Source organism: Echiichthys vipera (genome assembly GCF_963691815.1).
Source record: "Echiichthys vipera genome assembly, chromosome: 4".
Classification (NCBI taxonomy): Eukaryota; Metazoa; Chordata; class Actinopteri; order Perciformes; family Trachinidae; genus Echiichthys; species Echiichthys vipera.
This window is the reverse complement of record NC_139829.1, coordinates 5695385-5712273: the sequence shown is the minus strand read 5'-3', so window position 1 is coordinate 5712273 and position 16889 is coordinate 5695385. Positions and strand designations below refer to the sequence as shown.

Here is a 16889-nt window from a genome sequence, read left to right as displayed (position 1 = left end):
CACCAGATCAGAGGTTAGCCCCCTTGTGACTGAAGCAGAGAAGCACATCTGGGCTGCTGGGTAATGTAGTCACTAAGCCCTTTTAGTTATGTGCTCGGTGACAGACATGGACCAGAATTTCATGGTGACCCGGAGAGAAGTCCAGTCGACAGAGGAAGGGGAGGAGGGGAGGTATAGAGGAGCATGTCTGAGGCAGAGAGTGAGCGGGTTGGTTTGATTTGGTTGTTGGGGAAACCCTCTTGTACCCGGGGTTTCCTGCTGCTGGGTTGGGGGGGGGGGGCGCCTCATCAGCAGCGGCGGAGAAGTGTCGGTCCACACGGCGCGCTGACCTGCGGAGCTACGGCAACAGAACCAACAGTCAGTGAGCAGAGGCCAGCTACAGGAAGTACACTCTACAAACCAGGGCAACTGTCACTCACCGGAACAACCGCTTCCTTCAGCAACTCTTGTTTATGATATGTATTTATGTCTCCTGATGAAAGTAGCAGGGCTGGGTTACATGGACAATAGTTCTGTAACTTTTTAACAGCTTACATGGACGCTGAATAAAGTGATCCGATAAGATGTCCCAAAGCATTTAATCAGAGTAGAACTTTTTTTGACTCGTGCAAAGTGTCTCCGCACGCTCTGAAGCGCCTAATCTGCCGGAAACATAACAGAAGAGGTCGTTTTTTATTCTTAAAATAAAATTCATTCAATAACTGTATCTCCCATTTTCAACATCATTCACCCTCATCATTGCGTCCTTACATCGACCGCTCAACACCGGTAACTTGGTTTTCGGAGTTTACTAATAAGGAACAACTGTCGTACAGAAGAGATGACCCTGCCCCTCTTCTTTTTCTTCTTTTGTGTGTGTTAGTCTGTCACTCTTGTGTTGATCGACTAACGCCACCTAAAGTTACAAACACAGGGTTTTTACGGTGACTCAAACTTGCACGATTGCACCACCAATATGCAAATCAGCGTATGGTGTAATTTGCGCCTAAACCCTCTAAAAACCCAAGGAAAAGCCTGCAAACATGCGCAGAATGAGCTTATTTATTCCAACGAGAGACAAATTTGCATTAACGTGGCTTTTAGGCACCAATATTTCCCCATTCCCATTAGGCCGCTCGCGTCTGATTGAGGTTTTTACAAGGTTATTATTGACAGATCATTAGTGAAACATTAAGGTCCATGTAAACGCACCCGTTGTCAATAAAATGTTTGTTTTTGATCCTGCACCCAACAACAGTTTCTGCAGTAATCTTGGCATGAAAACTTAGCCGTGGTGTCATGGGATCAGCTGATGCATTAACCAGGGCCATTTTCTGCAGGTCTTCCCCCTTCTCTGTCTCTGTCACTATCTACATTAAGCATTAAAAGTAGGGATGCTCGATATTGGCTTTTCTGCCGATATCCGATATTCCGATATTGTCCAACCCTTAATTTCCGATACCGATATCACCCGATACCGATATATGCAGCCTTTTTACACCAAAATTCATCAGATATCACCTATTATGGAATTAACACATTATGCCTAATTCTATTGTGATGCCCCACTGGATGCATACATAAATGCAACACGGCTTTTCAAATGTAAACACAGTCTGTACAAAATAAGTTATTGAAAAAAGTGCCATTAATTTATTTGATTGTGTTTTTAGAGAGAATATTTTGCCTCAAACAAAACTACAGACAACATCACAACAAGGAAGATGCATAGCTTCAGTCCAGAGTAGTAAACAAACATAGTTTTCTTTTTCCAGACTGAGTAACGACAGAGCCGTAACTTGGCAAATAATACAATCATTAAATTAGCAGTCAAGCTCAACATGCTAACCTGTATTGGATCTAAGGGATACAGCACCAGAAATTAGCTTCTCTACATGACTAAACAATGCTGTACAATTCAGGTAAGCACTGGTCTGAGAAATACTTGTGACTGGGCACGAGATAACGGGGCTCGAGGAACTCCACACGTTTGGTGAATCCGGCATCTTGAACGATAGAAAAAGTTTGTTTCTCGGTGTCGGCTGTTGCTTCTTCTCATCACTTTGCTGCACAGACGTAGCGCATAACTCCGCATGCTTCTTCTTGAGGTGGGTGATCAAATTTGATGTTTTAAAGGAAGACGCCTTGTCTCCTCCTCTCATAACCAACGCCTTGCAGTCATTGCAAAGCGCACATTTACTGTTAGGAGGTGACACTTGGAAATACTTCCAAACCTCGGACATCTCATGCACTGGGAGAGCTGAAGCTTGTTAGCCACGGTTAGCAACCTACGAGTGAAGCGTGTTGTTGTTGTTATACGTCATCAAGCACGCGCCTGTAAACGGCCCGTGTTGCATTCAGGTACACTCGGAAATGCTGAAGCCTACAGAACTAACATCGGTTGTAAAAACCCGATACCGATAATTCCCGATATTACATTTTTAACTCAATATCGGCAGATAATATCGGTGGGCCGATATTATCGGACATCCCTAATTAAAAGTGTAAAATAGATTGGTGCAGAGGTCCTTGTTTGTGCCGACAGGATGTTGAACCTGAAGGCAAAAGTGTTTTCCCCTCGTTGTGACTCATCAGCTGTGCTTCACTCCTCTTTTGCCAGAATCCATTTTTCTACCTTTTGTGACGGCAGGACTCAATCTTTCTCCCACTGGGAGCGCCACCACACTGAGACTCGCCGCTCGCCGTAACAGCAGCTCTTTACTTGTGACTTTTTTTTATTTCACTTTCGTTTGTGGGAGAAAACAAACACGGTCAATGCGCTGATGCCCAACGTTAAAATTCCCTTCAGTTTGTTTTTTTTAATTTTCACTGCTAATGATCACCAGAGATGAATCGTCTGGTTGGTGTGAGGGATTATTACACCTCTGCTATGTGAAGTGTGTGTTTAACATGTCCGGCCAACAAGAACAACTTCTGAATATCTGAACTCCTGCTCGTCAGACGTGGGAGGATACACAGGAGGATACCTTAGACAGATGTCTCCTTTTTCCGCAATCCAAACCCAAAACATCCCCTGCGGAAATCATCCTTCACCGGACGTCTGCTGTTTCCACCACCCTTGACCCAGATCCATTTCATCCCTTCTCCTTTTACCCTCTGTTCTCCTCTCAGCTTTCAGCCCAATCTTCCCCCTTCTCTCTCAAATGAAGCTCAGGTTTCATCGTACTTTTATACCTTTACATTCCCTCTCTGTTCTGCTCCCTCTCAGCCCTCTGCTGTCATATAAAAGCTCAAATAATAAAAACAGGGGGAAGCATCCTCCCGAACGGGAAGCACAGTAGGGGTGCGCGGGAGAGAAAAGGGGAGTAAATACCTTCTTCTTGCGTGGCGGCGTGCTCCTCCCTCATCTTTAAGGAGGAGAGGGTGATGTTCAGCGTGAGTCGGGGGTCTTTGGTGCTGCAGACCCGGATGGCTGCCTCGGGCACGCACGACTGCACCTCGTATTTGTCCTCCGTCATCGTCTGCAAGAGACAACGGCTGCTTCATTAATTAAAAATTGAACATCACAGTCAGAACATCGGCTCGTGCTGTTTGTAAAAAACAAGGCTGCTGCTTGTTTCACTTTATTAGAACACGCTCCCTGAGAAAGGCCCGGTGCACCGGCCTGCAAATAAAATACTTTAAAGAAATACACTCTAGTTACTGCATTAACTGTGGCTAAAAGTCCCTCGTATTTACCCCTTCAAAGACCTTTTAGTCACCATGAGTCTTACTTTCTGTATCACTCTCAGTGGGTCTGAACTGTGAGATTAACGTGAAGATTGCCCAACATAAAACATGCAGAGAAAGAAATGCAATGCACGTCTTGTTCACCTGATTGACATTGTAATACATTTAGTAATTAAATATTTGCTTCTGTTGCTAAATAAAATTAATAAACTATGAAGCGAGAGAGAGATATTCTTCCCGGTCTATGACAATGATTTGTCCCCTTATGCAGTGTGCAGCAAAGTAACAACAAAACAGGTCTTTGAGCCTAAGTTCCCTTGTTTAAAAAGGAGATTTCATTACCCTGACAGCATTTTCAACTGCTGAGCAAAATGCTTCTAGACTGGATTCAACCAATCAGAGCAATGAAACGTGGCGGCCGGGTCACAAACTTCTTCATATATATATTTAGTAGTTGTTGTCTCTTTGTCTTTTGCTCTGACATCTCTCCATGATTGCATGTATTTTTGCGGGACTAATAAAGGTATGTTTTCTTCTTTCTTTCTTTCTTTTGTCTTGTTATATCTTAAGAGCACTGATGTGAGGGTTTCTACCTCTACCATGCACCTTTGCAATAAGATATTCTATTCTTTTCTCTTCTCATGAAAAGGTTCGTAGGATATCATACGGAAACTTCTGAACACAAATTCGTTGATATCTTAATAAGGTTTTTTCTGGCCAAAATTTGGGCTGAGGCGGGCAGGGAAGCGAAAATTTGGCTATGCATGCGCTCGTCAAGTCACATGTGCATGAAGGGCCCAGCCACTGAATAATGAACTAACCTGATGTGCACAAAACCACGTCCACCTTTCTTATTCATACAACTGTGTCACCCACAGCCCAAGTACCAAAACAGTTCCCTACAAAGTATCACTCACTGTTTACATTATTATTATTATTTCCACCCTTATTATTTGTGAGCAGTAAGTGTGCCAGGGCTGACGGCAAAACATGGAAGTTTAGCATCGCGCTGGTTCACGTAATCTAAAACGGATTTTATCAGAAAATAAGATCTGTGACTCACGTTTATGATACTTACACATTTTGTTCAGTTTTTTGTTTGTTTGTTCCCCGTGGGTAAACAAGCAGCGCATCAATGTCATTTTGTGGCCCAGAGCCGAAATCAAACGCACCCCTTCTGCTGGGGTCGAGTTGGTTGAACAGGGTTGAAAACATCGCCACTGAGCTTCTATAGAACTATATTGGTTTTCAATCAAGATTCCAGTGCAGAGGCAGACAATTTCAGGGAGGCGGGCACCGCAGAAAAAACCCTGATTAAGAAATTGGAATGAAAGTCGACCATGAGACATGAGGGCCAAGAAATGGTCTTCTACAACAAGGCAACAAAACTACCTTTAGGTGACGTGAGCGGTTTATGGCCAACAAATACTGACGTTAGGGTTAGGCATGAAAACCACTTTGGTGCAAAACAATAAATAATAGATTCAAAGCACCACAAACGACAAAATCTGATGCAAAACAATCACAAAATGACCACAAGGAGTTGCAAAAAGACTGAAAGTAGACTTTGAGTTTGGGTGTTTAGTTACGGCCATGCCCAGCTCGCCAAATTCGCTGTCTTATACCACGTCTCCATCAATACGCGGAATAAACACACATTTCAGTGCGTTGCTTTCTCCAAAAACGTGGCATACACATGCAATAAATCCATGGAAAATGCATGAAATACTGCGCATTACTTTTTGTTGTAATATGGATGAAAATTGCTCTGTCCTTAAAGTGATCGTCACCGAGACGTTACACTTCCTGCACTGATGTTTCATAATAAAAGCCTTCCCTTTGCTGTTGGGATTTGAATTTGAGGGATGAGATCTTTATGAAATCAAACCTCTTTTTCTGATTTGAGAGTTTCATATCAAATATTTAGGAGCTGAAAGAAAATCAAAAACATGATCATGACATGAAACCACATTGCGCGTCAGCACCAAAAAGACTGTCATTCAATATTTGCCACCCCGTTGTTATTGCAGGCCAATTCCCAGCATGCCGAGCTCTCTTGTTTTTCCTGCCAATTCTTGTTTTCAAGTGCATCCTCTCTACTCCTCTCTCTGCAGTGAAATGACCCCCATCCATCAACCTCTCTGCCTGTCAATCCCTCCCCGTAACGGCCCAGGAAATGAGAACTTCAACCGGTTTCCTCCATTGATGATGATGAAGCACACGCGGCAGATATGTCAGGTAATTAACTGCAGACGGGGGCACAGGAAGCACATTCAGGCTCACAAGTGCATCAGCGCTGCTTTGTTAGTTGGTAGAGAGGCTCCGTGGAGACCTTTTCAAATTATTTGTACAACTTTTAGCATGTTTAAAAGCCCACAAAGCGTTCAGGGTTGGCGGGATGCTTCACATACAATTTAAAATAACAAGTGAGTGGTGTAAAGGGGGGTGTTCAGGGCTGTGAAGATAAAACTGACTCTGCTGCTTCAGACGTCTCAAGGAGACACGAGTGGCAGAGAGATAAATCGAGTCTAGTCTCAGCAGCACAGGCCTCTTCCTTTTCATATCAGCTCCACTTCGAACCATCTCCTTCTAAAAATAATCTTTTCATCTGCTTTAAGTAATTTAAAAAAAACTCTTCTGAAATACATCATCATGTTTAAGACATCATTATTCCGGGGACAGAACTCACCAAGAGGAAAAACCTTGTGAGACGCAGCGTTTTAACAATGTTGTGCCCCGTTCAGGTTTAAAGGGATAGTTGTGATGGAGAGGCAGGCTGTTGTTGTTGACTCGGCAATATAAGCAGAATTGTTTGAATATTTTCACCACTTTACGTTGCCGTCAGACAGTTTAAAGTCATAATCCGTAAGGTTTGAGATACCTCTTTTCTAACAACAAAGGTAATTATTGTAAAAAAGAAGTGCTTCTGGAGGCTTTTAGCTGCTCTACACCTCCCTACTCAATGAGAAGATATGGGCGATAAATGATGAACTCTCTGCCTCCTGCACCCTCTGTGTGGGTTTATATTAATTGTATTGTGTTCTGCGTTTTCTCTGTCTCTTCTCCAGTGTCACTCGTCAGACTCACACACAAAGAACCTCGTGGTTATTCTCTGTGGACGGATGTTTCAGTGAAGCCTTGAAGGACTCTTTTGAAAAGCCTGGCCCGTCTCAAGGTTGCGTCCTCAGCTGCGTTTCATGCTCTGTGCTGAACGCGCTGCAGTGTTGCAGGAGTTTCTCGTGTGTGTACCTGGATCTGCAGCGGCAGGTTGGCGCTGACCGTGTACAGCAGCAGTTTGGTGGGTTTCTCCCGGCACATCAGCACCAGCTCCAGGTCCATGTCCCCTTTGATCAGCAGGCCTTTGGCCACCAGGCCCACACGCGTCACCCCGCACAGCACCGGCGTGCCGTCCGGCCTGAGGGCAGAGGGATGACAGCCAGCGTTAATTTATTTTTATTTTTATTTATTCTTTATTTAAATGGTCAGTGTTTGACTGATACTGAATATAATTTTTATTTATCTATTTACTTTTATTTATCCTTTATTTAAATGGTCAGCATTAGACTGATACTGAATATAATGTTTATTTATTTATTTACTTTTATTTATCCTTTATTTAAATGGTCAGCATTAGACTGATACTGAATATAATGTTTATTTATTTATTTACTTTTATTGATTCTTTATTTAAATGGTCAGCATTTGACTGATACTGAATATAATGTTTATTTATCTATTTACTTTTATCTATTCTTTATTTAAATTGTCAGTGTTTGACTGATTCTGAATATAATGTTTATTTATCTATTTTTATTCTTTATTTACTCAGTGTTTATTTCTAGAATTTATTAACAATGTCAAACATTGTAGCTCTTAAATTCAGCCGCCGTATCAGTAATCAGTGAATATTTAATCTACTATGTTCAACTTATTTTTATGTATTATTTTCATAAACGGTATATTTAGTAGTTTTTGGTAGTTTGTGAAGTGCAAAATTACAACTACATGGTTATTCTTATATATCTATATTGAATTTATTATGATTTCATATCTTTAGATAATTTATTTATATTTATATATTATTTATTATTTTTTAACTTACATTGAAAGTTCAAGGAAATTCACTGTTCCTCAGTTTTTAAGTTCAATAAATGATGCTTCCAAACTCTAGACGTAGTATTTAAGGAACTTTTGTTACGCTTTGACACTATAAATAAGACTTCTTGGGACGTTCTGGACGTTAACTTCATTTGTGTGATGACTTTGGTAACTTCTCCTACACATCAACAGAACAATATATTTCTCTGTGGTTGTGGTTCATTTGTGTTGAATCAGCTCCACAGAGACGCTTTGTTACTACAGAGCCTCTGTGTGCGTGTTTTTTTAGGCCACGAGCCAAACTGTTGGGAATTTACGACAGTTTGCTGAGCTTGGTTAATCATCCAATCATCACACGCTCCCCCCCGATGCAGATTTACAGCACAACAGTTTTATGAGGGGAAGTGAATCTGCACTGTGCCGAGGAAAACGGCTCAAGGTCCAAAAATAACCTGGACTGAGAAATAAATCGGCTACTGCTACAAGAAGACGTACTACATGTATAAAGAAAGCAGGGATGACCAAAAGTTGGCTCGTCACCGTTCAAACATTAAAGGACCCAAAAATCATGGATGTGTTCTGAGCCGATGGGCCCCGGGGCAAAGACATGTGAGAGGCCCCTCACATTCTGCGTAGAAACAAATTCAGTCAACTTTAAGTCACTTTTTACTCATTTGTTTCTCTTTTGTTGTGTGTGTCTTTGCTCAGCTGGTGTCTTTTTATGGTAGTTTTGCATCTCATTTTAGTCATTTTGCCTCTTTTTGTATTGTTTTGCATCTATTTTAGTAATTTTGCAACTTTTTGTGTTGGTTTTGTATCTATTTTTAGTAATTTTGCATCTTTTTGTGGTGGTTTTGCATCTATTTTTAGTCATTTTGCATCTACTTTTAGACATTTTGCATCTTTTTGTGGTGGTTTTGCATCTATTTTTAGACATTTTGCATCTTTTTGTGGTGGTTTTGCATCATATTTTTAGTCATTTTGCATCTTTTTGTGTTGGTTTTGTATCTATTTTTAGTCATTTTGCATCTTTTTGTGGTGGTTTTCCATCTATTTTTAGTCATTTTGCATCTTTTTGTGGTGGTTTTGCATCTATTTTTAGTCATTTTGCATTTATTTTTAGACATTTTGCATCTTTTTGTGGTGGTTTTGCATCTATTTTTAGTCATTTTGCATCTTTTTATGGTGGTTTTGCATCTATTTCTGGTCATTTTGCATCTTTTTCTGGTCATTTTGCATCTTTATGTGGTGGCTATTCATCATATTTTTAGTCATTTTGCATCCTTTTGTGTTGTTTTTTCATCTATTTTTAGTCATTTTGCATCTTTTTGTGGTGGTTTTGCATCTATTTTTAGACATTTTGCATCTTTAAGTGGTGTTTTTGCATCTATTTTTAGATGTTTTACACTTGTCTGGTCGTTTTGTATCTTCTCGTGGTCATTTTGTGTCCCTTTGTATTCCTTTTGTAACTCGTAATTTTGAGGTCTCTGTGTAGTTATTTTGTAGTTGTTTTGCATCTCTGTGATGTTTTGCATCTATTTTTGTTCATTTTGAGTATCTTTGTTGTCATATGTAGTCCCTTGTATTTGTTTTCCATCTTTATTAGTTGTTTAATTTTCTATATGGTCATTTTGTGTCGTTTGTGATCATTATGTGTATGTTTTGAGTCCATTTCCAGTTATTTAGCGTGTCTCTTTAGTTACTTTGTGTCTCTTTGAGATTATTTTGTGTTTTCTTTCAGCAACTCTTTGTGTTCAACTGGGCCTGTGCCTGGGAGTCCCCATTGGATAATCAATCCATGCCTAAAATAGGAGCACATTCAGGGGGACATACTTGGTCTCTGCGGCGTCTTCCTCCACCTTTTTGTCCCCTGCCTCGTTATTGGTGGAGGTCTTCCCTGAGGATTTGTTGAGGCCATCCATCCAATCAGAGACTTTTTTGAGAGCTCCTTCCACGGTGGACACCAGTGTCTGGACGGCATCCAGCTCCTCTGGAGCCGGGTAGATGCTGGCATGCTTGGCCATGACGTGGCGGTCGTCGTTTGCAAACGATCTGAACGACCTCTGAGGGGAGAGAGAGAGAGACAGAGAGAGAGAGAGAGAGAGAGAGAGAAAGAGAGAGAGCGAGAGAGAGGGAGAGAGAGAGAGAGAGAGAAAGAGAGAGAGAAAGAGATAAAGGGGGAGAGAGAGAGAGAAAGAGAGAGAGAAAGGTAGGGAGAGAGACGGCGAGAGAAAGGGAGAGAGAGAGAGAGAGAGAGAGAGAGACAGAGAGAGAGACAGAGAGAGAGACAGAGAGAGAGACAGAGACAGAGAGAGAGAGACAGCATTATTTTTGTAGGCACATTTGGATTCCCGCTGATGTTCACGCGCAGCATGAATCACAGTGAAGCTCAAGGACGTTCAGAGAGGAAACATGATGGACGGAGCTGGACTTAAACCTGTGATCTTTACAACTCTTTGCCTCAGGAACATGAATCAGCACAAATGCCATCAGTGGGAACACACTTACTCACTTCTTATATCTAAATACCTGAAAAAAAGGATTTCTCTGAAAGGTTGAGGATGTCTCTATCATGCGCATGGACACACCTTTACAGTTTCTCACATATGTTGCCATAAAATAGGGAACAAACAGAAGAGCACACACACAAATATGCAACACATGTGCATGTGATTGTAAATATTGTCATCTTATTATAATCATGTCAAATATATGAATGAGATAGATGACATATACGATTTATTACTTATGTCTCTCTTGTGATGAACAGGGACAAATTCGGTTTTGCCTTGTCCCTGACATATAAACTAATAAATAAACAAAATAAATAAATAACAATATCAAATACTTATGGACTAACTTAGAATCATTGCTACAGATTTTGGTTTCTTTTAACCAGATGTTACCGTACTTGGATGAGACAGTGGAGCTGAGCAATAAGCCAGTGGCGCTTCACTGGCAGACTATTGCTAGTTGGTGTTGTCGGAAGCCGTTTTCCTTCTCTATCTTTACCACGTATGCTAGTGCTTGCTAGCTAACTTTAGCCTTGTTAGCAAGGCGCAACTAAACACTGATCAAGACTTTTTGTCATTGACCACAATGTTGCAGTGAAGAGAGAGGGTCAAAGTCCTGAGACTTTAACAGAGACAACACCAAAAAACAGTTGCCGTGGATACACATTACTAAACCTTTACAGGTGGCCGTGTAGCCGCCCTCTAAAGCATCCCCTGCTTCATGGTCTATCTGACTCTAAATGGGACCATAATTTACTAAATGAACATCATGTTGTAATGAAGAAGACTTGAGACTAGAGATTGAGACATAAACTCATTAGGAAAATGTTTACTGAGGAAATAAATCAACAGAGAAGTTTAGGCTCATTTTCTCTTTGACCTCTATACAATCACACTTCTATATAGAGCCACTGCTGGACATTAGAGAAAGTGTAAAGTAGGCTAATTATTCTCATTGACTTCTATACAATCACACTTTTTTTTGGAGTCAGTGTTGGACCGCACTGATGTGGTTGGATGGATACAAAGTCCCTGCAGCCAAACGTTCAACAATCCCACGGGTGATATATTCAGGTGTCATAAAGGTAATGTCCATTTCCTTCACATGCTTGATTTTCAGCATATGTCAAACACATTCAGCTGCTGTACAGCTGCTCACTCAGCGGTTTTTAAGGCTGATGATACTGAAACTGATCTGATGGTTCATCATCATCATCATCATCGTCATCACTCATCAAAGCAGTGGTGGCTCTGGGTTATTACAGAGGAACTAATCTGAGTTTGGAAGCAGATGAAATCCAAAGCAAAATAGATTTATTTGAACTTGAACGCACTTGATTTTTTAATTCAATGCCTGGTGTTGTTTTTCCTTTAACTTCCTCCTCAGACATTCTGCTGCAAACGCAGGAGCTTGTTTTTCGGTGTCCTGAGAGGCTCATCCCAGCCTGCACGACGACAGCAACACCTGAAGCGACCTGTGCTGCTGCCAATCTCTGTGGCCTAGATTCGGCTGCCGTTACTAAACATTAACATTTCTGACATGCTTTCGGAGGGATAGAGCTCATCCCTGTGAGAGGGGGAAAAAACAACAAAAACGCTGGTGTGCAAAATTAGCTCGCTGCTCGTTTTTTAAAAGTGTGATGAGCTTCACGCCGGCTTTCGGTCCAAGGTCAAACTGCTATCCCTCTCAATCATCCCTTCATCTTCAACTCTGATCCTCTCTTTTCCTCCCCTCCCTCTCCTTCTCTCTCTCCCTTCCTGCCCACAGCGTGTAAGCACACCCTCATTACGGTGAGTTATTTATGATGGTGCTTTAATAATTCATGGCCATGAGTCCCGGGGGCTTGTGCTGGAGTTGCGAGGGTCATTCATCACGACCTAGCTAATCTCTCGCTGAACTGCCGGCGGGGCATTCGAGGCTATGTAGCGGCAAGTGTGGGGCAGCGTCAACAACTATAAACGTACACACCAACATTAACAAGATCTAAATGAAAGATTAAGACTTTCACGGCCTCAACACGGAGTCTTGATCCCTGCCCGGCGTCAGGCTCACTCCTTTTATTTGTTACCCACAAGACAGCTGGCTCCAGGCTCGCACCGCAATCTCAAGGTGATGACATTCACTGCTTTAATTAAGTGCATTGCAGGTTTGTCGGTGGATGTCATTCACTCACATCTGACACGCAGATCAGAAATAATTCCCCTCACATTTTCATCGCTGTGTAAGATCAGTCGAGAGGACGACAAACCAGTTCACAGATAGGTGAAGGGAACTGAGCAACACAACCAGCACATACAAACTTCAAAATGTTGATTCATCGCCGTCTCTGTGCCTACGGATTACATACAGACTTCACACTCTGATAAGTCATCCCTGGTATTGTCGTGGCGTTAGTGTTTCAATGACACTTTGACGCCACTTCAGAAGATCAACCTTCACTTCATATTCAACATTTTATTTAAGCTCATTTCAACAGCTGACACAAAAACATGCATCTTTATCATCAAGTCTCTGGTTTATTTTTCTCAGCTTTTCCCCTTTTCTTACCAGAGCTTCTGGCCTCTACAGCTACAGACGTACTTTTCGATGGGTAACAATTACATTTTTTGCTACATTTTTTTCAACCACCCATTTAATACAGACAACAACTGACTGACCTTAGTCTCTTTTACCGGATAGTGTAGAGAAAAAGCCTGCCATCCGGCACGTCTCTCACGTCTCTCACATCTCTCACGTCTCTCCCTGCCATCTTTTTTGCAAGGGCACTGTAGCTGCATATCCAGTGCGTCCAAAACAATTGTAATCAGTTTTAACGGAGCACTTTGTACATTTTTCTCCCATCTTTTTTTAAAATTGTATATTGCATTCGAACTAATAGTTCTTCCTAGCACCTTGCTTTTTCAAACGTGCGTTGCAACTATGGCAGGCGCTTTGTGCAAAGAAGCGGTTTACCCTCGTTTTCTCAATTCACCGGTCACGTTGCCTTTTTAATTTGCTTTTTCCTTCTCCTGTGGCGTGGCATATCTATGATCTTGCATTATAAACAAAAGTGAAGTGTAGGCTTTCAAATTTTCCGGGACAGTGATAAGTGCGTCTTGCTGAGCTCCTTTTCCAGACTTCCACAGTCACACTAGCTCTGAGCGAAAATGCATTTTAACCTTACCAATACCACGTAGTGCTTAATGTCCCTCTCGGCCATTCCTAGTTTTTTTATAGACTGAAGGACATGGACACCAATGTACAACAATGAGGACTTCGTTATGAATGAAGATGCTGATTTAAGGTAATAAATGACTAAAAACGCTACAGTGTCCCTTTAAGAAAAACAAACAAGCCAGAGCATTTTCCCCCTACCCCAGAACGTGCAGAAAATCATTGTAGATCAGATCAGAGAGACCTGGAGATTGGTCTGAGCCTGGACTAACCTTAGCCTAGACCCGTACAAAACCTTCAACCAATCAATGAGATGTGACCGTTAAATGTTTCACATGTGTTTCAGCACACCTCTTGTTATCCTTCTGTTCTGATTTTGTCCAACAAGTAACCCAACTCATCATGCCATGGTCTTTTCCGGTCTCGTAGTAAATTCCACCGTGCTGCCCCGAGCTAATCCCTGTTAGCCATGTTCGGCTGTTAGTGACTCTCCTGGATTTCTCCGTTAATAGTTTATTCACAAAAAAAAAACTGTCTCTATGGCTTTGCTGCATGCAAGTGCCAAAAAAAGACCACAGGATGATTTTGCGCCGGAATTACACTTTAAGCTGCCTTGTAAACTCATTCAAGATGGTTTCTTTTTGCGATCTAATAGAAACCATCAGTACAGTTTGTGAAGCCTGTTAAAAACAACATTTTCAACAGCATGAAATACACCATCAACAGAAAAAGTATTAGTCCATTAACGGCTATGAAACTCACAACAGAAACAAACAGGAACCTCACCATGTCCAGGCAGCGGCAGGTCCTGGGGAGGGGTCTAGGTGAGGACCAGGGTCCCGTCACTCGGCCTCTTCATGCAGTCACACGTCTCTCTGCAGGAAGAGAACAAAAAGCCTTGAGTAAATGTGTATTTTTCTATTATATCCATAAACACTGACATATTTGTACACACGTTGCCTTGGTGATCCAGCTTTAACCTTTGTATTTGTTGCATATACTGTGTGTGATCCATGATTTAAAGCTTACTCTAAGCTGCTCTGAAAAAGCATCAGCTGAACGCCTAAATTGTGCGGCTGCATTATCAAGGCTCAAATAATAATCCCAGATAGCAACCATTGTTGCTTTCACATTTTTAGTTCAACTAGTGTTCACAAACCTTTTAACACATCTCCGATAGGTCTGAAAGACGAGAAGTAAAAAAGTAGTCAGAAACAGGACATTCAGGTTCAGACAGGCTTCATCAGAGAGAAGCTGCTGAAGATTCTCCCCTCTTTATACACCGTTCAATCCACCAGAGCCACCCTGACACTCCACTGTCCAGAAGGAGTTTAGAGGCTGAACATTTGATTTCAACACCAAGGAACCATGTGCAGCTCTCTCTCTCTCAGCCTCCACTCTTCTGGTTTTCACACTGGCTGCAGGGATTTGCTCCCATTCAGACACACGAAAATCACTTGCCCCTTTTCGACCAACCCAGACCTGGTTCTAGTGCTGGGCTGGTGCTGGTTCACTGTTGGTTCAACTTGGGAACCTTCTCAGAACCTGTTTGGTTTCCCACAGGCTAGAGAGCCCAGGGAGAGCCATGCCATTACGCCCACTTCAAGCACAACAACAATGGTGGACTACAACATATTTGTGCTGCTTGTCCTGAATACAATGGATGTTTTGTTTGAGAAAAAAGGTAATTAACTAACATGTTTTGATTCTTATCAGCATTGAATGTAAGTTGTTAATGTTGTCTTTGTTGGAAGCTAGCTAGCCTTACTTAGCACAGACTGCCTGCAATTGATCACAATGCTGTTGAAATAAATGATCTATTTATGTCTTTAAAGACGACATCAGAATCCAATGACTGCAGCTGGAGCTGTGTTCAATGAAAACTACTGTTACTGTTACAGACATGTACATGTTTATGTTTGCTTTCCAAGTTGTTAATAGTCCTTTGATTTACTGAAAGGAACCCTGTATAATTATTGCGCATAACTGAATAAACATTTTTAAAAACTTAACTTAAACGGTGTATCTCTGTTGATTAAGCAAACTAAAGAAGACATGTCTCTTTAGAAAAGTTGTTCATTTAGACAAAAAAAACCCCAATGAAATACACAAAACTCTAAAATCAAAAGATTTTTTAAAGCATGCAGAAGTGGTGCTGGTTCTAGACCAGCAAAGAGTTGGTGCCACTCTGGAACCAGTTTTCCTGGCTGAGAGTAGGTTCTGCGTCTGTGGAAACAGTAAGAATCGGTTCAAGATTGGGCACCGGCTCTGAACCAGCCCTCAAAATGTCTTGGTCAAAAAAGGGGTAACTGAGGCCCAACACTCAGGTTGGTGTTTTGGTGTTGAGGTCAGGAGTGTGCACCACCAGTACTAGCCAACCATGGGCAGGTCTTCATGAATGTAGAATGCTGAAAAAGTAGTTATGTCCAAAAGGAAGCTTCACGAAGCTATATGAAGTATTTTCTTTATTTTCACTGTTCAACAAAGGGTTGAAAGCACAACACATCATCAGCACTTTGAGCCTATTGGGGGCGGTAGTAGCTCAGTCCATAGGTGACTGGGCTAGGAACCGGAGGGTTGCTGGTTCGAGTCCCTGTGTGGACCATGAATGGAGTGTGGACTGGTGGCTGGAGAGGTCTCCTATCTCCTGGGCACTGCCGAGGTGCTGTTGAGCAAGGCACCGAACCCCCAACTGCTCGGGGCGCCGGTCACTGGCAGCCCCCTCGCTCTAACATCTCTCCATTGGTTGCATGTATATAGGTCCTGTCTGTGCATGTGTGTGTATTTCGGGCCTGTGTATGAAAAATAATAGAGTGAAAATTGAATTTCCCCATTCGCGGGACTAATAAAGGAATTCTTCTTCTTCTTTTCTTTAAACCAAGAGCTCCATCTAGTGGCTTCATAAAATCACCAAAATGCTTCATGAAGCTTCACAAGGAAAAAGGAGACTACCGGAGCGCACCAATGATGCGCTGCTGAGTATAACTCAGTTGAGCAGTTGTGACAGCTCCAAACTTAAAGTCATAATCCACAAGATTTGAGAAACATTATTTCTAGCGGCCTCTTTGGCGGTAAGATGTCACTACATTCAGAGCCTCAATCTTGTCATGTTCCCGGTCACTATAGCTGTGTTGATTTTTTTTCTTTTTGCTCTTTTGTAAACTTTACCGACAAACATTCACCTCTCTACTTCTGGTCCGTCCCCTGTATGTTATAAGGGATGCAGGATAATATATCGGTATTGGCCGACATTGACTTTGAAATGTAGCATCAGATATCGGCTAGCACGACAATATAATAAACAGATAAATAACCAGACTGCTGCTTCCTTGATTCCATCAGATGAAATGCCCAACGGGTGGAGGATTACATGCACAGCATGACGTGATACGTAGGATCTATCTTACTTGTTTTGTTCAAAAGAAATTGTCATATATAAATTTGGTTTATAGAGC

The 16889-nt window shown here is 41.8% G+C and overlaps 1 protein-coding gene across 2 annotated transcripts in view; it reads right to left on the bottom strand.

The window, feature by feature from the left end:
* Positions 1-16889, bottom strand: part of LOC310945601 (spermatid perinuclear RNA-binding protein-like) — an 89892-nt gene that overhangs the window by 34334 nt on the left and 38669 nt on the right. For both annotated transcript variants that reach the window (XM_083911741.1, XM_083911742.1), the window contains exons 2-5: positions 14221-14309; positions 9601-9830; positions 6919-7084; positions 3314-3461 (exon numbers count right to left, since the gene is read on the bottom strand). In XM_083911741.1, the coding sequence (XP_083767867.1) occupies positions 3314-3461; positions 6919-7084; positions 9601-9830; positions 14221-14223 (547 nt within the window). In that variant the 5' untranslated portion in view covers positions 14224-14309. The remainder of the gene's footprint in view (positions 1-3313; positions 3462-6918; positions 7085-9600; positions 9831-14220; positions 14310-16889) is intronic.